Here is a 23557-nt window from a genome sequence, read left to right as displayed (position 1 = left end):
GGGGAAGCAATTAAGATCTATCGTTATTAGATAAATGGCGTACAGCAACAAAAAAGAGAAACAGGCAAAATAAAAAAAACCGTAAAGTTTTGCAAGATATCTGTGTTTCAGCCCAAAAAGCATAAACTGTTCAACAAAAACAATCAACTTATCCAGATACGCTTCTTTCCAACGTACGTTGTGCTTTTTTTCTACAATGCCTTTTTTAATTGGACTTGTCAATAATCTGATAATTCGACAAGGAAACAAAATGAACTCAGAAAATATGAATTTATGATCAAAAATAAAATAAAAATTGAAAACGACTTGTACCAAAACAAAAAAACCATTAGTTGAATATAAAATCTTAAGGACTATAATTTCTGAGACTGCGCCCGAAGTTGAGAGAAGTAAAAAAACATAGTGGCAAAACTAAAAAAGTCACCGATATTTTCTCAAAACAAATATATTCTAAGTCATACCAGACATTAGATTACAATTGATAAAAATCCAGGTTTTTTTATAGCCTCTGAAAGCTTACTGGATCTTTAATTGGGGAGACCAAGTCATTGGGCTGAAAAAAAGAAATGAAGTCAAAAAAGATCAAGAAGTCAAAAATTTTTTTACGAAAACAATTGATCAGACCCGTTTAAATTCTTCTCCGTACTTTACATAAATAACATTTACATAGCAGAAATATTTTTAAAAAAATGTCGCGCCCCATTAAAATCATAAAATTTTCATCATAAGCATCCATAGTGAGATCAAGATCAACTCAGATAATGCTGCGCATCTAACAAAACACTCAATTGTTGAAATGGTTGCGAAAGAGAATAATTCTATGCAAAATTTTTCAGTTTGTCAAAAATGAATAATGCATTTTTTTAAATATTGAATTTAAGTTTACAAAAAAATGGACAAATATATAATGTTTTATAATTCCAGAAGACTCTTTAGGTCAGCGGGAGTACAAATAGCTCTGTTTTGAGCTTAAGACGAATACGACCGCAGTTTTAGGGTGTTTCCTTCCGGCTAAAAAGGTCATTTTTTCGACGAAAAAAGTCTGAGTTTTGAAAAAGTTAGCATAGATTATAGCCAAAAAACTCGAACCAAACTATTCAGCAGCCCTATTCTATCTTTAGAGATAAAATCAATAACACAACAGTTAACAATTTTTACATATTTTAGCAAAATTTACGAAAATTTTGTCAAAATTGACAAAAATTTGGTAAAAAATTGTGAATAAAATCAGCTGAATTACGTCTAATATTCACAAAACTTTAAACCACGATAACTTCCTAAAAAAGCGAAAATTGATTTTTTAAATTCCATATTCGACGCTGGACAGGCTTTCTTATGATACCACTCACAGCTCTACGATTATTATATCGATCGGCCAAAATTGTCCGAACAAAAAAATAGTTCCTCCCCCCCCCCCCTCAAGAAGTGTCGGAAAAATCATTTTGTCTTCATTTTTTAGGTGTTGGCGCGCAGTGGAGCAACATCAACATTGGCCCAGACACCGAAAACACGTTTTCAATCGCACTATGCATATTGATGCTGTATATCGACTCTTTTATCATATTATTCCTCGCTCTAATCATCGAAAGATTACACCCTGGCGAATTTGGAGTTCGACCCAAGTGCAAAAAGCCCAAATGCCTTAAAAAGAAGAACAACAAGTCGGACACGGAAACTGACGATGAAATTGAATTCGACCCAAAATTTCAAGTTACAGGTCCCAATTTTGAAAGAGAACCCGAAGACTTGGAAATTGGTGTACAGGTTCGAAACTTGGTCAAAATATACGACACTGGAAGTAAAGTGGCTGTTAACAACTTAAGTTTGAATTTTTACCAAAACCAGATTACGTCATTTTTGGGACATAACGGGGCTGGAAAAACCACAACAATGTCTGTCATTTGCGGTTTGTATCGACCGACAAAGGGTGAAGTTTTCATTGATGGTCTCAGCGTTCAGGAATTCCCAGATTTAGCCAGGAAAAGCGTAGGTGTTTGCCCACAGTACAATGTTCTGTTTAACGATTTGACGGTCTTGGATCATTTAGAGTTTTTCGCCAAGTTGCGAGGCAAGAACAAAGCTGAGATTAAAGAATTGACCGCGAAGTTTCTAGAAGATACTGACTTGACAAATAAAGCGAAAACGAAAACTAAGAACTTATCTGGTGGAATGAAGCGACGGCTTTCCGTTGCAATTTCATTTATTGGCGATAACAAAACTGTGATTCTTGACGAGCCCACAGCTGGTGTTGATCCTCACAGTCGTAGGGGTATCTGGGAACTGCTTGCAAAGTACAAAAAAGGTGAGAAAAAGTTAACTCCAATTTCAACCCAAAACCTAATTGCCTCTCCAACCCACCCGCCCTCCACATACTTGATATACTTGAACATATATTTTGAAATTGCTGTATACACATAGGAATAACCACAGGAAAATTTTTCAAATAATGAAGAGCATTTTATCTGATATTTGAATCGAGATCTGAATTCAATCAGAGAACTGTTAATTTAGCTTAACAATATGATAGAAACAGATCTAGCAAAGTTAAGACGAGCAGATAATTATAATTGGCTGTATGTTATTCGTTGCTAAATTTGGCCAGCCTGTGCTCTCTAATCGTGTTGTAATAATATTGATGGAAATGTGAACAAATTCCTAGAAAAATTCTATTCTATTCTAAATTACGCAAAAACGTGGCTTCACACAATAAATTCTAATTTTTGTCTGTTTTTGGAAGTTACTTTTCATACAAAAACCAAAACGCAACGCTCTCGTTTATTCCTGAAAAGTCCATTAGCCGACTAATTAGGGGCTATATAAAGTCCCACAATTTATTAAAGTCCCACAATCTATGTTTTATGACAAAGACAGTTTATTAATTGTCATAACCCTTCTGGGTTTTTTTCGCCTCCAACGTTTTTTAACCTTTTAGTTACTGACTTTGATAAAAATTGACAGACTCTAAAGTTGATGACTTTGACGTGAATTGTCAATCTGATGCACTTGATGGCTGACAAAGATACAGAAAAACGGCGTTGAAAAACCAATTCTAAGGACAGGACGCGCTTGATAGTTACCAGGCCATTGATTGATTGCGCTAACTCCGATAAATTGATCTACAAAACGTGAAAGCAGTTACCTGCAGATATCAATTGCAAGGAAACAGTTTTGTATTAATTGAACAATCTTCATCAGACTGACTTGTATTGCGCAGAGTGTGTACCAGACCGTCCAGACAGAAATCCGCTCCGATCAGGCCATCGGGCCATCTTGAGTGGGTTGCGCACTGGGTTGCCAAACTAACTTGAGTCGCGCACTGGATGTACCCCAACTGAGATTTTGAACTTCTGACATTGCAGTAATAATTGTTTTAATGTATTGTTTTCAGAAACATAGACATCACTTTATGCATATGGTTTCTGAATTCTGCCGTAAAAGTTTAGTTCACACAAAAAAAATATTTTCAGCTCAACAGCAATTACCAAAACTTAATCATTGACGTGATCATTGGACTTCATCAAGTGAAATTGGGAAGAGTTCTTCAAAATCCCTTCGGGGTTAAACAATTGAGTGTTTTTTGTAGAAGACTAAATTTTTTTTGCAGCTGGATATCTTGGTTTTGAGCAGACTTTTCAGATTCTGGAAGTGTTTTTGACCGTATAGACCGTATAGACTCTGGAAGGTGGCCTGTTCACACTATCCCTAGACTACGCTATGATCAGACTATCCAGACTCTGTTTGGTGCTCTGATCAGACTTCCAGACATTAGGTAATCCTGCCAAACACTGTGAATGGGTCACCCCCACCCGTGCGTACTCTGAGTTGTTCTGATCAGAGATTGCTATAGTCGGTTTAGCGTGGCTTCTCGTCAATGATTCAAACTCAAAGATATTTTTTTTAAAAATAAATAACGCAGTCGCCTGTGGTGCAAGCCAAGTTCAACCAGTACCAAATTAGGCAATAAAAACAAATGGACAGAGAAGCAATTCGATGTTGAGAGAATTTGGTGCCATGTGAGCAGATGGTTAACAGAGAAGCAATTCAATGTTGAGAGACTTTGGGGCCCTGTTGGTTTTACAAACGCAGACTTGAGCTTCCAACAGCTAACTTATTTTCATAAGCGGACGAGGAAAATAGTAAATAAAATTTTTGCTAGATCTAAATACCTTGAACACGGTGTGATCAGTAGTAGTGTAAGATATCATAATAAAAATCAACGGTCAATGAGACATTGGCAATTCTTCTAGTAATGGAAAAAACAATACAAAGCTCACTTTTTAGAAAAACTCAAGAGTGACGCGAACCAAATTCCATTCGGCCAATTATTGTGGCGTGAATTTAAATTTAGTTCATTATGTGTACTGTTCCCATCTAGCTAAATTTTGGTGATATCTATTCAAAAACGATTTTTCTGTTTGTTATTCTTTTATTAAATACACTACATGCGTGATGTTTTTTAGATATCATTTCAGGAAATAACGTGTTGTTAATTAGTTGTTTGCTCCCCTGATAAGAGTTTCATTTTAGAGCAAATTTTGTTGCCACCATGCAGGAACAAGGGAAACAAGCAGACCTATATTAAAATAGAATGTTGTTAACTAGCCGATCAGCATTGAGAGCCTTCTCATTCTTTGTTTTTGGCTGGTCGATGGCTATATCGGCCTCGTATTAAGTATGTGTATGACCATTAACATTAAAATTTCACGAAAAGAAAAACAATGGAATTTTTTAGCACAGTTGTGATATTTTGACATCGAGTCACACGTGCCGCTGAGTTGTTACCATAACCAGCGAGACCTAGACCAAACGCTCTAGATCAATACTATTAGATTAAACTTTTTCGGGATGTAAACAAAGAACGCTTTCTTCCACAATACTGTATACACTATATTTTTCTGCATTGTTATTGAACATCAGGTTTCTGTTTGTGGTGTTACTAAACAGAAATTTTGTTTGGCAACAGGAACATAAGCTGACATTTTGTTCAGTAAAAATTTTTTCGAGTAAGGAGCAATTGAGCTGTCACTGAGAGCACCCGTGACCCTTTCTTTCTTTCCTCCAATGTAAATTTCACTTAAGATTTTGAACAAAACGATTAGTTATAATTTAGAGAGAACCTGATCTCATATGTTCTATGTTCTGGCGAATTGAATGTTGAAAAAGCAGCAACAGGCAACTATTTCAAACAAAACAGTTTGAGCAGGACTTTTTTTAGGATCAAACTCTCAATAATCCATTATCAGAGGCCGAGTCACAATACGGCAGGAACTGATTCTGCTCGGTACCGGGAAAAACTTGCTACATTTTGGAAAAATGCAATGGTAATTGAAACTGGCTCAACCAAATTATTCATGCCAGCCATGCACTGGTGTTGAAAATATACAGACAGAAAATCTTTTTTTTTCATGACAATGAGTTCGAACAGTATCTACTGTTTTTTGATCAAATTGTCGCGTGGGTAACAGAAGCAGACTCACTCTTTTTTTAGGAAACCGTTCTATCAGATCACATTTGAGTATGTGCTTCATTTATATCTGGTTTATGAGTATGCGCTTCATTTAGGTTAGCAAAAATATCTGATTTTATATTTTTCTGAATTTTCTAACTGTATTTTCATGCGTTACTGGAAAACTAGAAATTTTTGAAGGAGTGGCTATACATTATAATTTCATAGCAGCTCAGCAAAATCAGTTTTAATAGTAGTTTAGTTATCTAATTCTCACTGTAGTTGATTTTTATATTTTTTGGAGAAATTAATAAAAAGTGGAACAATAGTTTTCTTCACCCGCAAATGTTCATAACCTGACTTCTTTAACATCTAAAGAATATTAGAACAAAACTTTTATAGAGGCAGAATAGATCCTTAGATTCTGTTATTTGTTGATCATAGGTCGTACAATAATTCTGTCAACTCACCACATGGACGAGGCAGACGTTCTAGGCGACAGAATAGCCATCATAAATGACGGAGAGTTGATCTGTGCTGGAACTTCTCTGTTTCTTCGACGGAAATACGCCGCTGGATACCAAGTCATTCTGGTTCGCGACCCGGACTCGAACCCAGAGTATCAAGACTCGGAGGGAAGCGATTCGGATAACCCTGTTGATTCAAAGTCAGATTCGGAAGAGAACGCTGTAATAAAAGCATCCAATAACTACACAATTTTTTTGTTTTTTGTTCGTTTTTTGATCGGAAGAACCTGTCCGCAATTACAATCAACGTAAGTATAATTTTATAAGGCCTATAATTTAACGGCGGGAAAGAATAGTGGGAAAATATAGTGGGAACTTAAAAACAAGAGAGCTCAACCTAACAAAAATTGAAATCTGAATGTTTGGTTCATTTTTTGCTTGTTACAAAATTTATTGATCAATAGCTGAATCTGACAATAATCTCATGGTAAGGCAAGCCTTTATTAAAAGTCAAACCATTCAAATGTGATACAAATAGCCAAATTAGCAATATTAACAATATTATTATTAACAATATTTTCTAATCGTTTACTTTACAAAAAAATGAGGAATTTTTTTTTGTAAATTTTTGAATTATGGAATTCTCTACATTTGGATGTCTTTTTACTAGGTAGAAAAACGAACTTTCAGTTTACACACAGTTGGTATTGCGATCGCCAAAAGCAAAGCAGCCGGCAAAAAATGTGGAAAATTTATCCGGAAAATTATCCCAAACGCCGAGCTCACCAAAAATGTTGGCCTTGAGTTGACCTTTACAATTCCATACAGTGCTCTAGAGAGCGGCAAGTTTTCTGAGCTCCTTGAAAAAATAGAAAAAAGCAAGGAAAGATTGGGAATCACTGATTATGGTGTTGCAGATACGTCTTTGGAAGAAATTTTCCTAGTTGTGGCCGAGCAACGGGAACCCGAGAAATTTGCCCCTAAAAAGAAGAAAATAACTTACTATCTATGTTGTCGTTTTTGCGGTTGCTGCAAATGTAAATGTGATGACGATTTCTTCTTTAAAACTTTGGACACTAAAGAACACGATAAATTGGAGTTGGATGAAAAAGACGAGTATAATGAACCTAATTTACAATATGAGAAATTAACTGGTCGAAAATTGCGAAACCAACAGGTTACCGGGTTGTATATCAAGCGGTGGCACAACGTGAAAAGAAACCCGAAAGCGATTTGTTCGCAAATTTTCTTACCACCTTTCTTCATATTTCTGGGAAGTTTAATTGCATTGTTAGTGACGCCTCAAACTTTGGAACAGCCTTCAAAGTTGCTGACGGTTTATCCCATTAATGACCCGAAAGGGCCTTATATGTTCACATCAGACACGACAAAACAACCAAACATGACAGCTTTTCAAAAAGTGTTGCTCAAGTACCCACATCATTCGTTCAGATGCATTAAAGGAAACTGTTTCCTTTCATCACTCGAACATTTTTTGAGCGGAAAAAACAAATGCTCGACGAAATTATGGTTTAAATTTTTTTTGTTTAGTTTCTCAAAGGTTCAAAGCAATCATGAAAAAGTTTTTATTTTGAATCGGACTAGCAATTTCCGTTCATTTGATTTCATAGAACAAGAAATCTTGGCGGTGAGAAAATGTGGTCTCATTCGTAAAAAAATTGTTCAAGAGAGTACGACTCCTTTATTATAACAATAAACCATTAGAAGCTCCGTAAAAGCAAGCTAAATAGATTTTATTTAAAAACTTTAACAAATTTTTGGAAGAACATATGCGAACATCTCAATAATAATTTCATTGATGAATTTACTGAAAACTGAATATTTGTATACGATACTGAATTAATTAAAAAATTCTACCCAGAAATAAAGAAATTGAGCGCAAGGCAATGGCAAGAAGTATAGAGAAAATGATGCTTCGATCTACAAAAGAATTTATAAGTTCAATGTGTTCTGTTCTGGTTACAGCAAAACAGCCGACAAACACCCGAAAAAACATCGAAAGAAAGTAGGGGGCTAATTGCAATCTGTCATGCCAGTAAGCTATAGACTTTAACGGAAAAATTTGAACTTTAGCTGGAAATTTTAACTGAAATCAATTAATACTTAAATCAAGTGACCGTGATTATAAAATTGTAAAATTCCCTTAGCCAACAAAACGAACTTTCCGAAATCCGAAAAAGAACAGTATAACATCACATGGTCGCCACAAACTTTTTTTTCGTTGAAATAAAAATAATAAAGTAAAGGCCAGTAAAAGCTCCGCTCAGCTATCTCTATTGCAGTTAATAAAACATAGAATGGAAGGAAAAAGAAAAGACAGCGCAAGTTGAACAATCTTTTTCCATCAGAACTCTCCTTGGATGCTACCCTCTTTTCGCATTCATTTCTAATTTTGACATATTTTTTTCTGTCACTGATTTTTCTTGCATTATTAATTGTTTTTCTGCGCACCTTTTGGCGTCCTCATTTTTTCGATCATTGATTCTTTTTACATCTCGGTCAATGGCTCTTTCAATCAGCGCTTTTTCAGACTTTGACATTTTGAGAGAGCATTTTTTCGGTCATTGACTCTCGCTGTTTGTCCTTTTAACCACGCTGCTCGAGAACTCATAAACCCGCTCTTCGATAGCTCTTAATCAGGCTCTTCAAAGGTCTCGCAAATATATATTTCGGCATTTGACTGAACATGGTGCCTTATAAACTGCCATGCATTTTTTATATAGGATTATGATCAAAAATTTCTTCTTTGCTTCTTCATGCTGATAGTTCTGAACTTTATATTCTTTCTTGAGCAAAACTCTCTATTTATAAAGACATAAAAAGTTTTTTTTACGGTTCTGATTCATTTCAGTGAGTTTCGCCAATTTATTAGCATATCGTTTATATTTGTGATAGACTTTTTTCACAATTTAGGGGCTTCCCAATTGATATTTGGCCTCAAAGCCTCAAAGTTTGTTTTTGATTTAACGTTTATATACGCGGTGCACTAGATCGTAATGGTTAAACTGAGTCTGTTGTTTTTTTTCTCGTAGAACACATCTCATGCATAAAACTTTGGCAAATGGTAAAAACCCTTATAAACATCTTTTTAATCTGAGAAAATGAAACTGAAATTTTCTAAGAACTTATTTCACGCTTTTTTAACGCCTCAGCACAAATAATGCTTTCTGAGCGCAAGTTTTGTTCAAAGATGACAAAGCATGCTGTACGAGCTTTCTGGTGCCAATGTCGATTGACAGTCGAAATGTAATTTTTGTACATTGGTTTTTGATGACGCGATTCTCACAAGTGAGATTGTGTGAATAAACAAATCCTTTAAAAATAGTTACAAAAAATTGTGTTTTCCTGTGGCTGAAAAACTATCAATTTTGAGTTGCTATCTCGCAAGGAAGGAAACGTTTTCTCTAAAAGGACTTGAAGAAAAAGACTTCCCCTGTGAAACACCCAGCAATAAAGACAGCAAATTTTCAAAGCCAAAAGTGCCCAGCTTTTTGACTGCAACTTATAAACCCTTCGACCCCAATTCTCTAAAACCTTCGCCTACTTGTGATTGTGCCAAAGGGTACCCAAAGTGCAAGGCGATGGCAGGGGGTCCAGTTCCTCCTCGGAAGACTCTATCGACTACGGATAAGATTCAGAATTTGACATCGCGGAATATTTCAGGCAACTTTTCTTCTCTTCTCTTTTCGCCAAACTTTGCGATACAATACGATGCATGAAAGATTCATTGAAAGGGGTGTGTCTAAGCTCCTAAGATTTTATGGATTTTCGGCGGCCTTCCGGGATGAGGTCGCCGATCCAAGACAGGTATGAGCTAGACGCAATTGCGTCGAGGACGGTGGGGGGGGGGGGGGGGGTAAAATATTTGGAGCTAAGACGCGCCTTTCGATGAATCTTACATGCATCGCTTTAATAAGAAAGCCAGGCTCAAGAAGTACTTGAAATCATGTGGCACTAAAAAAAATTTTTCAAATAAAATTTATCACCTAAGAAAAATTTTCGCAGTCACATGCTCTCTAAGATTCATAGCCGAAGTCACTAAATGGTTCTTCAAAACATTACAAAGTTGTTCTTCCTTCTCCGCTGGCAGACTTTTTACTTGTAAAAAGTCTTTTGAAATTCGTAAAAAAGGAATACTGTAAAGATTCGTTCACTTTGTGTAATTTAGGCTGTCTGAGACTTTTTTAATGAACGTAGTGAAAACACAGAACTGTCTTACCCCAGCTCGGAGGGTTATCTTCCAAGATTTTGCAATATTTTTTGGCAATAACGGATATCTTGCAAAATCTTGATTAGGAGGGTTATCTTGCAAGATCTTGATCTTGTTAAAGATTATTCTTGTGATTGACTTTCTGAAATTGCGTTGATCGTAATCTTATCTTCTGAAAAAAGAAAATTACAGATGGAAAAGTTGCATCAGATTACATTCTGAAAACGCGACTTGATTACAAACTAAAACGTCTCTATGGTTTCGAGTTTCAACCCGACTACATAATTCAGGACCAATTTAACGACACTTTCAAACTTTCTGGAAAATACTTGGAAGATTTCTTCACTAACAATACGTTCATCACACCAGTTTATACCTCAGGATTCCAGTGGCATACGTTTTTTCAACAGCTTAATGGAATCGTGGATTACATTGTTACATCCAGTAATGTGCAATTATGGTGGAACAATAATGCTTTACATGGATTAGCAAGCGTTATTAGCTCATACAACAATCTCCATTTAAGATACAGGCTCTCAAAGACAGGCGCTAAACTTGATGAATACGGAATAAAGGGAAAAATGTTTCCTCCTCCCCCATTAACAAAACTTTCGTATTTGAAAAAAATCGGTGAACAAACTAATGCATCTTGAATCACAAAATATGCGTTAAATTTAGATGTGAAATTTTTGTCTATAAGATTAACGGTTCTTAGCTGTAAATCCCCCCCCCCCACACACACACACGCACACACATTCAACGCTAAGAACCGCAATTCTTCTACTTATAACCAATTTTTAGAGTTGACACTGCGACCCGGGCTTGCACTAATAATGGATTGCAGCAACTAGTAAGAGATGGTGGTACTAGCAAGTAAAAATACTTTTATAATTATAATGATGTATAAATAGCAAATATAGAAGGCGTTAATAACCCGGGGGATGGGGAGGAAATATTCCTGAACAAAGTCGTACCTGCATCCGTTCAAAAGATCGTTCCAGCAAATTTCAGACGATATTATTGCGGAGCAATTCAATAATGTCATTTTGGCTATTTGGGTAATATTTGGTATGAGTTTTATAGCGGCTAACTTTGTACTCTATCTTGTGGAAGAGCGAAATACGAAATCCAAACATTTGCAATATGTAAGTGGCGTGAACCCGACAATTTTCTGGATCACGGCTTTTATGTGGGATTTATCCAGTTTTCTGGTTTCGGTAATTTTGTGTATTATAATTTTTCTAGCCTTTCAACAAGACTGTTACGTTAGTGCTGATAACTTTCCCTGTTTAGTACTGTTATTACTATTTTATAACTGGGCTGTGACACCTTTGATGTACCTGGCAAGTTTTATGTTTCGAAATTCAGCCACAGCATTTGTTATGATGATTCTGCTGAACTTTTTTGTAGGTTACATTACAACTGTTACTACTTTCATATTCGATATATTCGGCGATGACATGGCTAAAGGAATGTGTTTTCATTCCCCTAAAACAGGTTTCGCTTCCAGAAAATGCTTCCATGAACAGTGAAACAGTCGGACAAGACAGTCCTAGACAAAAAAGGACTGTTTTATCTTGGACTGTTTTTTCTGTTCACCGTAAAACTCTCATTTCTCTCAAGCAAATTTATTCAGTTTCCAGGATGAGGTAAGTTAATAGCCACACCGAGGGGGGTCCGTTGCGGACGAGTGACCAGACCCATCAGATCGAAAAGTGGGTGTCGGTCAGGCCGACCGCACTTTGGCCACCCTTGGCCATACCAAAAAAAACGTTAGTTATTGCTGACCAGACTGAACAGACCATTAGCCAGACCAAACAGACTATATCGAAGGCAGTGGCCGTTCGAAAAAGACCTCAAAGAGGGTGTTATTCACTCCGAAATAGGGGTCTAGGGAAACCAAATTAGAATCAACACTATGTCATCGGCTAGACCAAACATACCCTAGGCCAGACTCACTTCTTTACAAAAGCAGTCAACTCAGCACACATTCGTAATTTTGGCACTTGTTTTGGCACATGTTTTGGATAGACTTCTGTGCTATGATCAGTTTGTATAGCCCATTTAGACACTGGCCGTATCCCACTAACTTGATATCATCTGTTAGATTTTTTTTTAAAAAAAGTAACAGCTTTGATAAAATTAAATAGATCAAGATGCGGATTTTGGACATACAAAACAGTTCCGAATTTGGGAACTCATCAGATCAGACGAAAACAGGCGTTTTGGCCAGACCCAATTGGGGGAATTGATCAAAATTATGTATGTGTTGGCCAGATTTAACAATAAAGTATATTTTTGTTACACTGGCTGTTTGCAAGACCGAATACATCAAAATGTGTTTTTTTTTGTGAACAAATCTATCTGGCCGATAAGTGTCTTTTTCTGGCACCTCATCCTGCGTCACACTGGTGTAGCTGATCTTTTTCTAGTTTTTCGGTGATTTGATTTCTTTTCAGATCATTTGAGCGCCGTAACCTATGCGCTTGAAATTAAAAAATTCAGTTATTATATTGTAAAATTTTGTTATAGTTTTCAAACCATCTTCATTTAGTTGCTGGTTTGGAACTTTATGTTAGCCTGGATTTCTTTAGTTCAACTTTGGCTGTTTGATATTTTTCCAAAAGGGATACAAATGTGGTATCATTGAAATTCTCGTAATTTTTCTACATACAATTAGATTATCCATAAAAATTTGATGATTATTTTAAAAGTAAAACTATTTTCAGGATCTTGGTTTTAAGAAATGGCTTCTTAATTGTGTGAAAACCTTTTTTTGAAATTGTTATTTGTTTTGTCCTCTATGGATTTGAGTTTCCATCTGCACTTGTTTAACAAGATGGAAAACCCTGGTAAAATTTTCCCAACAAACCTAAAAGTTCAGACAAATTTTAAACAATTCTTTTTTGTTTATAAATGCGGATTTTTTAAAGTTGTTTGTTGATTTTGGATGTTGGAATGAAAGCGTACCATCAAAAACTTGCTCAATCGAGGGCTTGAAGTGCTTTTGGATAATAAGACACAAAAATCCAGATGATTTCAAAAATAAATGTCGCGCTCAATATTTGACGGTTGAAATAAAAAACAAACATTTGGCAATTAGTTTTGATTGAGCAAAATCTCTATAGAGGTATTAAATTGAAAAATGTAAATAGAAATTGAATTAAGTTAAAAAACATTGCAGCAATTATAATGTTTCATTTTAAATATTAAAAACTTACAAGTATTTTTATTCATCTTTTTTGCAAAGTAAAAACAAATTGATTCAGTATTTTTTCCTTTGAAAAATATTTTAGAGTAGAGTCATTAGAGTCAACCGAGATCAAACCTGACTCATAACAAATATAGGTTTACAATGTAAAGAGGGATAATTATTTTACTCAATTAGAAGAAATTGCTACTTCATATTTTCCTGATACAGACAGACAATTTTAATGCACTCTTTCTGAATATCTCTGAAACAATTACGTTCATAGTGACCTATGTCAACGTTGACGAAAATTATTTATCTCTGGCTTAATGTTCTAAAAAAGTATACGATAAAGAAATTGAATTTACTGATTGGCTGTGTTTTTCACAAGTGTGGGTTTTTGTCTACACGAACTAATTTTCACGCCAAATTAAGTAATATTATAAATATTTAGATCATATTGATACCTTCAACCGTATGTGTATGATGGTCTAAATAAACTTGAATTCAGATTCAGAAGAATTTTTTTCTGAGTTGTAAACTTGGATATTTTTTCTGTGAATACAATGAAATTTTCCATCTAATTTCTCTATCAACGCAAAAATAGAGACAACTTTTCGTCAAGATATAAATATATCGTGTCAAAATGCCGACAATAAAATTTCACCTGAAAAATTATTATGATGATTGCTGTTTTCTTTCTTTTATTTTCTATAAACTATGTTCCAGCCATTTTTAGATACAAACTAACTTCAAACGAATATTTTTGTTAAAATGTTACTCTACTCGCTGATACTTTACTTCATCAAATTGAGACCCAATTTTTTTTAAACCTTGAGAGAACATTCCTGAAATGTGGGGAATAATAACAAAAACATCTGCCAAGAACAGGCCGCTGTGGCCTAATGTGGTTCTGCGTCTTTTATGCAGAATTCGCAGTCATTGATTATTCTCATTTAACGGCCCATTAGGTGTACGAATTAAAGATTGGCTTAAAATGTTGCCATTAGTGTTTTTTGCTATTAGTTTTCAATGGTATCATTTTGTATTTTCATTTTGTCATTTTCTAAGCTGAATGTTTGGAAAGATTTTCAGATTCACAGAGCAGATGAAACTTGGTGTCAATATTGTCCATAGGGAAATTTGGAAATTCGTGAAGAAATGTAATTTAAGTCAAAGAAGAATTATTTTTCCCTTTTACTGTTTTTTAAACGGCAGCTGCTTCAAACTTGAAATCTAAGATTGGGTTATTATGCCGGGGAATGAAAACTTTTTGCGTCTACAGTCAATGATGTTCTGGTGATCGTGTTTCTGATATTTCCTCAATACTGTTTGGGTCGAGGGTTGTTCGAGATGGCCCTGAACCAGGCAAAGTATGAGCAGTTTTCCAGTTATGGACATTACCCATTCCAGACTCCACTTGAACTTGACAAGTGTGGAAAATTGTTAATCAGTTTATCCATTCAAGGACAGCCGTTGTTTCTTCAAGTGGATAATTTTAATTTTCGGAGAGCGCATTTTCTCAAAAAAAGTTCGAAGAAGTTCCTGTTTGTCATGTTTTTTGAAATCATTTTGTGACAAGTTGCGTTAGGTTACGAGAATTGCATTTTGTGAATTTTTCCGGTGAGTATTATGTTATGTGAGCAGGGGCGTATTGGCACATTTAAGAGGTGAGTATATTAGTCATATGCGTCATTTTCTGCCAATTTCAAAGTTCTGTTATTCCACATTTTGATTATAATCATTTCAAAATAAAAAAAAAATATGAATCTGACAGACTACAAAAAATGGAAGCTAAATGAAGACCATCTGTCATTACCGTTTCTAATAGTCGAATCCAGTGTTCCGGGGATCTGTTTCATGCAGGAATAATTGTTTTTGATCAAAACATAACGAAGAATGATTCAACTCAAGTTGATTGATCCACTTTAAAATAACTGCGTTTCCTGTTGTTATGATTTTGAAAATCTATAGTTTCTTAAAACCGTTATTCTAAAACTTCACTATTGGTGTTCACCTCAGAAACCCCTATTGTTTCGGGAAACACTTGTTCGAGCTAGAAAGAACACTAGGGCTGAAGATTGGTAAAATTTTATATTAAACTTAACCGTAATTTTGCCAAACTTGAAAAACGACTGGAAATTGCATAAATGTATCGATGTTTTTCCTAGAATGTGTTTTTTGTTGTGTTTTAATTAAGATTTATTTGAAGAAAATTTTGTCGTTTTACTGCTGAATGCAAAAAAAACTATATTCAGGTAAACACACCTGAACTCGTTCAGGTTAAAATTTACAGTTCAGGTGTGTTTCAGGTAACTTTACACCTGAAATTCACCTTCCGAATACCTGAACCCGGTTCAGGTAAATTTACCTGAACTTTTTTTTAGTGCATATCGACATTGAATAACAAGGGAGGTGGGGCCAAATTCTCTTCAGTTTTGTAATCGAGTAATCAAATGATAACTAAAGAAAACATTTTTACCTAAATATAGATATAGAGCTTTCCATATATGGTTTTGTTGGTAGTGTTTTTATGCTTTTATAGATAAACTGTCATTCCCATCAATAAATTTGCGCTAACATTATTCAAACTGAAAAATGAGCAAAGAAACAATTGCAAATGTGAACAGGTTTCGTGTTGTTCATGATACTGCTGTTGATTGAGAACAGACACGTGATCAGACGGATGATAAAGAGGAGGAAAGCGGAAAGAAGGTCAATTGGGGAAATGGATACTGCATATGGTGCACCCACCGCTAGAAAGGCAATTGGGCTCAAAAATGTCCAGCTCGAGTGTATGTCAGAAGAGAGTGTAAAAACAGTGTAATTTTTTAAAATTACACTCTTGCACTCTTTTCCCCAATAAATAGGAGTGGAAAACGCATTACGCCCCAATCCCCGCTAATTAGGGGTGGATTAAAGGTGAAACCTCGGCCCGGGTCAGTAGAATGGAGCAACCGACGCTTCTCATCTGGGTCGAAAGACCTCTCTAAATGTTTTAATTTTTGTGTTAACAGCGCGCAGGGTGGGGGGGGGGCAAGGGGGTAAAATTATGAATAAGTGTGGTGGCAGTGGGGGGACTTTTTAGGAAAATGCAGCTAAAGAAGGTTACCTCTGTTGGGCTACCAAGGAGGGTTAAAGTTACGCATTAACTATAATTTTCGGCCAGATCCAGATTAATTGTAAATGAATTGCCTGAACTGATTAAACATAGCTCAGCAGCAAGCTCATATGCGCTCTGCAACAAAAAAAACTGAGGCAGAAAGGGTTTGTTCTACTAATATTTGAACTAGTCGCGGCTTAATATTAATGTATTGTTCGCGGCTTTATGAAAGCTCGGCAAATATTTTTTTTTCGGAAGCAATCTCATCGTTGGCCCTGAGACTTAAACTTAAGATATTATGTTCTGAAAGTTCACAAATTCAAAAAAGTTTTTTTGAGACTGCGCAATTGCCTGTTTGTTCAAGTCTGTATACGGCGACGATCTTTCATTCGAGAGCGACGTCTTTGAAGAGGAGAGAGGCGTGACAGACGGAGATTTTAGCGGATGCCCCGTCATTGTCAAACAAATTCGAAAAGAATTTAGAGGGGGCTGTTGCAACAAACCCTTCACAGCTGTGCGCAGTCTCAGTTTTCACGTAACGAAGAGTTCATGTTTTGGGCTTCTGGGGGTCAACGGGGCAGGTAAAACGACCACGTTTTCAATGCTTACGGGCGACATTTTGCCCACTCGTGGAAAGGCAATTGTGGGGGGCTATAATGTCGTAACGCATTTGAACGATTCAAGAAAACATCTCGGATATTGTCCTCAATTTGATGCTGTTGACATGTTGCTAACTGTTCGGGAAAATCTTCTTTTGTACGCCAGATTGAGGGGAATTCCGAAGAGTATTCGAGAAAAGGTGCACAAGCCGAGCTTCAAGTTCGGAGTCACTTATATTACCCTATCATTACGTCCCCAAACGTACACTTTTGCATAAATTTTTGCCTTTTGTGAACAAATATGACGTTCTTTTGTCACATTTGTCCTCGTTTTGTCTAAAACATGAATTGGGAATAAATGTGACGAATATATCCACTTTTCAGCGACTTTGAACTAATTTTTCCGACTGTCAGTGTTGTCCACTCACGCTTATAAACCTAACCTTAAAATATGGTTGCGGACAATGCTTACATTTTTGCGTAAATTTACTCCACCAAATTGTATGTTTGGCAACATAATGATCCTGATGCTTAGATCGTGTCTTTTTCAGACTTGGGTTTTCTTATTAATAGCCGCACAGCGATAGCTGGGGCTATTATTGGCCTTCTCTTGGTTTTTTGCAGTTAAAAGAATTTGAATTTTATTGGGGCGCTGTCTTTTTTTAAAGATCTGCTCACACATTTTCATGATTTTTGGAGTCAAATTGGAGTAGTAGTTTTGGTCACACCAAAACAAGAAATGGAGCGAAAAAAACGAGTGGTTTTGCGGCGTGAATTTTCTTTGCTCTAATTTTAAAGTACAGTGAGAAACAGATGTTTGAAAAAAAATCGCTTTCTCGCTACTGGTGTTTTGTTCACATGCGGCAATTTCACTATGATTTTTACTCTTTTTTTCAATTTCTTGCATCGGATTTTTTTCTAAAAGGTTTTCTCAATCCATTCATAGTTCACTCTAGTCCTTGTTTTTTTTTTGTTTCAACCCAGTTTCCATTTCTCGCTGGTGATTTTTTGTCCACATGCGGCATTTTGACTGTGATTTTCTGTTTTTTTTTAATTTTTTGATCTGATTTTTTTAGAAACGGATTTCCCAATTTACTCATAGTCCGTTCTAGTTGTAAATTTTTGTTTAGTCTATGAACATTCTTTGAATTGTACGTCAGGACTTGTAACGGCTGCTCTCCTATCAAAGTCAAGGAAAACTTTACACCGCCCAGTTCGTTTCAGCGGTTTCAAATCTGTCCGGATATTGTGGTTTTGCAGTTAACTTTTGTGAACTGTATTATCCGCTATACTGTATATTACCGTTGCATTACTTGATACTCAATTCCTCTTGATACTTAATTGCTCAGCTTTGCTGAATAACAAACTCGTTTCTCTCAGAATAATAAAATAATTCAAATTGAAACAATCATTTTTTGTTGAGGTTTTGTTAATATTCCAACAAATTGTAGCCTCGTAAATTGCAACAAATTGTATCCTCGTAAATTGGCTATACTTCTACAAACTTTAAGCTTTCTGCTAGAAAGATTACAAAAAGAGTCAGAAAAACTGTAAATGTAATTGAACAACAATAATAAATTTTCTAACTTTAATATTAGCAAGTCTCTCCATTGGTTTCAATAACTTCAATGTTGAACTAGAGTAGGCTTCGTTAATGCCAGTAAAAAAACTGACTTTATGCTTTGCACAAAGTTTCTCTTACTTAGGAACTTTGTTCCTCAGAAAGAAAGTTTTGAGAATATCAAAGTTAATTCTCTTTTCACAAGTCAGTGTAAAGCTAAAACTGTACAATCGCTAAAATGATCTACAGAAACAATTCACGATAAGAATTAATTTACCGCTCAAGAAAGTGTGCTTCAATACGAACTGTATGTCAGTTTAATAGGACAAAATTAACGAGTTTCTTCTGATTTTCGGTAGTTTTTCAAGCTTTTTTTATGCTGTTAATCACGTGGATTTACATGTAAAATTCAACTGTTGATTGGTTGTAGATAATAATGTCGACAGAATGTGAACACTTTTCCATAACGTCACTTTTTCAGTGTAAATTTGATGTCATGGGAAATTTGTTAACCATGTAGAAGTTTTGTCGAATATTCTGTATCAATAACAGGTTGATTCGCAATTCAATCGCAAAGAATCTGATGCAATACTGTCAAGTCGTAGTATTGTTTTGCTGGTGGTTACGGTAGTTCGAGTTTGAGTTTCACTTCATGAATGACGATTGTGTACTAATAAAAGTTGCTAAATATAAATGTTAAACAAATGAACAAATCCGCATGGCCTCAGTAGAATGTAGCGTTAAGTTTCGCTTGTCATGCTATTCTAAATTGAGCTGCTTTAAATGACCTTGAAGCGCTATTCAATTTGATTCCTGAGTTATTAAGCTCGGCCGCAATAGGACTTGTCCTGCTATGCTTTTACAATTCAAAGAATTTGAATTGTATTGGGGCGCTGTCTTTTTTTTAAGATCTGTTCACACATTTTCATGATTTTTGAAGTCAAATTGGAGTAGTGATTTTGGTCACGCCGAAACATGAAATGGAGCGAAAAAGCGAGTGATTTTGCGGCGTAAATTTTTTTCGCTCTAATTTTAAAGTAGAGTGAGAAAACGGTGTTTGAACAAAAATTCGGTTTCTCGGTATTTGTTTTTTGTTCACATGCGGCAATTTCACGTTGATTTTTAATGTTTTTTTTTCGATTTTTTGGATCGGATTTTTTTTCTAAGTGGTTTTCCCAATCCATTCATAGTCCGTTTAGGTCTAGTTTTCTGTTTATTCAATGAAAATTCTTTGAATTGTACGTCAGGACTTGTCCTACTATCGTCAAGGTTTTTGTTACGATCATATGACGTCACAACCACTTCAAGTCTGCTTTTTGTTCATTCGTTCATGCAATTGCAACTGAGGTGCGTGCTTGACGTCAATTTTTGCTCTTAGTGGAGCGAGTTTTTTTGTTCATTCGCGTGATTAATTTTTTTAATCACACTTGACTTACCTCACTCTCAGAAATGACCTCCTCAATTTGAAATTGACCTTTATTTACTTTGATTCAAAGCGATAAGATCAAATGGGTTTGTGTGACTCTAAATGAAGGTTATTTGAGAGCAGCTAATATAGGCAGCAAAAACTTATCCAAATTTTTACTCAAGATATAACATATCAGCTTTCAATGAAAAGACGAATTTTTTTGGTCTGTCTTCTTTACTGTTTTTTTTTAGACTGCAGATCTATGAAGCTATTGCGGCTATTTTCTGGCAATCTGTCAGCTATATTTTGGGTCTTTATAATTTATTGATCAGGTTTCAGTATGAAAACGCTTAAAGCTTAAAGTTGAATTTTGTTTAATTTTTGGGCGGGTAACCCAGGATTAGGTCTTCGACCCGAAACAGGCATGGACAAGACGGGTTTCGGTCGCGGAGCGGGGGGGGGGGGGGTGCTCCCGACAGAGAAAATCAAGTATATATTATGGAGAGATTTTTGATGAAAAGGACCTCACAAACTGTTACATGGGGGGGGGGGGGGGGGTGATTTTGGGCAGTCGATTTAATAGAGTGACAACTAATACGAAGAGTTTTCCTTCAGTTTAACTGGTGAAATTCCAAAAAAGACTTGAAGCTCGTCTTGGGTGGTACTAAACTTGGTTATGAAAATGGAATTGAGTATTTATGCTGACAAGATTGTGGCTACTTTGAGTGGGGGTAACAAGAGGAAGTTATCAACTGCAATAGCCCTGCTGGGTGATCCACAGATTATATTTCTGGATGAACCGACGGCTGGAATGGACCCAAAGGCTAGAAGGTAAAATTTCGAAAGTAACTAGCCGGGTTGTTTCACAGTAACTGCATAGTTGAATTTATAGTAACTAGTTGGCCCCCTTGGCAGCCAATTTCAGCCCAAAAAAATGTAATTTTAAGAGTTTTGAGCTGCATTTTCCTAAAAACTTTCCATTGCAGCCGCACTCTTACATCTTTTTGGGCGGAAATATTCGACCCGTGCTCTGATATTGTGCTCAAACAGGAACGAGGGCTTTATTTTGACGCTTGAAAAAAGAATTCGAAACATATGATTTAATTGCTCTGGTTGAACCTCTTCTTTCGCATATCTTGCAAAACTCAACTGGCTATCTTGTTCTACAGTCCTTCGAAAATTCGACTCTGCAAAGTTAAGAGACTTGGATCCCAGCAAGATTAGATGGATCAAAATTGAACTGAGTTGTTCAGTTGGTAAAACAAAATGCAGGCTGAAAACTACTAACACAAAATAATAAACATTATTTATCATCTTGGACACCTTGCAAGTGTGACAACTTGAATGAAGGTGCCTGCAAGATCTTAGAAGATATGCTGGGTTGTTTGGTGCCTGAACAGAGATGTCTTTAACGCTCTTTTTCTTGTGCAGTCGATTTACTTATGGAATGAGTTCGGCGAAAGTAGAGTTGAAATTCATTCGGCTGATTTCGCTCTCGTGGAATTCGTTTGAGTTACATTGCGGAAATCAGGCTACATCCTTTGTACCTGAATTCCACAAAAAGGATTTTCTTTATTTTGTGGAATAGTGGGTAGTGGTACGTTCAAAAACGGAATCTGGTTACCAATTCCAGTGACTGAATTCCACAATTTTGTGACCCAATCCGCCACATTAATTCTACTGTTTGGCAGTTTTTCAAATTGTTTTTTGCATTTAATTGTAATTAGATTAAGTTGTTGCTCACACTAGTAGTTAAAATTGCGTTCAACTTGAGAACCGACTAATATCGGCAATAAATTAATATTAATTCGCTAGAATTGTTAAGAAGGAATTGTGTTACGTTCAATCACGGAATCCGAACTTCGAGTTTTGTGAATTGAATTCCCTTTGTGGAACTCAGTTACTTTTCTTCCTCAAAATAGACTAAATTTGGAATGTAACCGAATCCCTCGACGTTGATGCGAACGCCAGGTTTTAACATAATAAATCGGATTGAAGTTAGTGTTTTCGTAAGATTTGATTCAGGCAATACACCTCTGTCTTTGTGGTGTAACATTGAAGCGCAATAATTGTTTTCGCTAGCAAAAGTAGGTAATTTTCAATTGTCCAATGACTGGTTACTAAACTAAAGGGGAGCTGAGTTTCAGAACAATTCGAGTTAAAGTTCGGTTCTTTCTGATTAACCCAATAATTTCATTTTGTGTTTGTTTTTTAAATATTTTATTTTAAATATTTTCCCTGTTTTGTGTTTTTTTCTTATTATCCTACCTTGCTTTAATCTTTCAGGATTCTCGTCAAAATGAAATCAAACTTGTATTTTAAGATTTGCTTTGCAAATTTCTTATGACAACTTGTCTTTGTTCAGAAGACTGAATGAAAACGAGAAAAGAAATGTTTCTTCTGTTTTGGTTTTCCATGTCAGAAATTTTTGATACGTTCATTTTCCCAGGTTTTGTGTGTTAATTTCAAAACGTAAAAAAAATTAAAAAATTGAATATTGTAGTCGAAATGTATTGGATTCTTGAATTGCAGGATTTTCAAACGTACGTTTTCGAGACCATTCGTTTAGAATTTTCGCCGTTTTTGTCTAACTAAAAGCGAGCACACGTATCTATAATGAAATTGAATGTTTTTTGTTCTCGTCGATTTCAGTTGCGTTTAATTGCAGAACTCATGATACATCATTTGTAGACTGAATTCCACAAAATCGACTTCTAATTTTGCAGAATTGATCTATAATAAATAAAGAGAACCTGGTAACCAAATTCGGTAACTGAATGCCACAATATGGTAAATGAAATCAACCACAATAAAATTCTTAATAAGTGTAACTTAAATTTGCATTTTTGTAGATTTTCTTACATTTAATTACATTTAATTACCTAATTGCAATTTTATTGATCTGTCTTTCGCTAACACTGGGAATTTTCTTACTTATTTCAAGAAAGAGTTCAATCTTCGATTTGGCGGAATTCAGTTGCTAGTGTCCCTCTCAAATTAGTGAAAATTTTGAATGTAACCGAATTCCGTAGATTCAATTAGATTCAATGTTTAACGTAATTAAATGCGAATAAGTTACATTCAAAAATTTACTGAGTTTCAAACCTCCCATTGGAGACCCTTTGTTCGAAAGAAATTTCGAATTGATTGATTTTCCTTTACGCTAATAATAAAACTAGTTGATAGTCCTTTATAGTTAGTAATGAGACGAACATACCCATCTCAAGTGATTTTGGACAATTTTTTCCTCAATGTACATCATTTTAATTCTTCACAAAATTGAAATTTATGATTTCGCAGAACTGTCATGTTAAAAAAGGATATCTGTTAACCAAATGCGGTTGCTGAATGCCACAATTTGGTAACCAAAATCTATCACGTTAAACTTCACAATATGTTTAACTTTGCTTTACGCTTTTGTAGATTTTTATACATTGAATTGCAGCTAATTGTAATTGGATTAAACTTACGCTAACACTGGTCCTTAAAATTGAGTTAAAGTTTTGAGTAATGTCTTGTCTATTACTTATCTCAAAAAGAGAATTCAGGCTT

The 23557-nt window shown here is 35.5% G+C and overlaps 1 protein-coding gene across 1 annotated transcript in view; it reads left to right on the top strand.

Moving 5' to 3' along the window:
* Positions 1-23557, top strand: part of LOC142351708 (phospholipid-transporting ATPase ABCA1-like) — an 86669-nt gene that overhangs the window by 35799 nt on the left and 27313 nt on the right. Inside the window, exons 11-20 of the mRNA XM_075403851.1 lie at positions 1460-2302; positions 5891-6135; positions 6584-7378; positions 9348-9597; positions 10355-10788; positions 11113-11641; positions 14620-14803; positions 15966-16098; positions 16802-17239; positions 20667-20836. Coding sequence (XP_075259966.1) covers positions 1460-2302; positions 5891-6135; positions 6584-7378; positions 9348-9597; positions 10355-10788; positions 11113-11641; positions 14620-14803; positions 15966-16098; positions 16802-17239; positions 20667-20836 — 4021 coding nt within the window. The remainder of the gene's footprint in view (positions 1-1459; positions 2303-5890; positions 6136-6583; positions 7379-9347; positions 9598-10354; positions 10789-11112; positions 11642-14619; positions 14804-15965; positions 16099-16801; positions 17240-20666; positions 20837-23557) is intronic.

This window comes from Convolutriloba macropyga, chromosome 13 (assembly GCF_964194025.1).
Source record: "Convolutriloba macropyga chromosome 13, txConMacr16.3, whole genome shotgun sequence".
NCBI classification, from domain to species: Eukaryota; Metazoa; Xenacoelomorpha; order Acoela; family Convolutidae; genus Convolutriloba; species Convolutriloba macropyga.
This window is presented reverse-complemented; position numbering and strand designations above follow the sequence as displayed.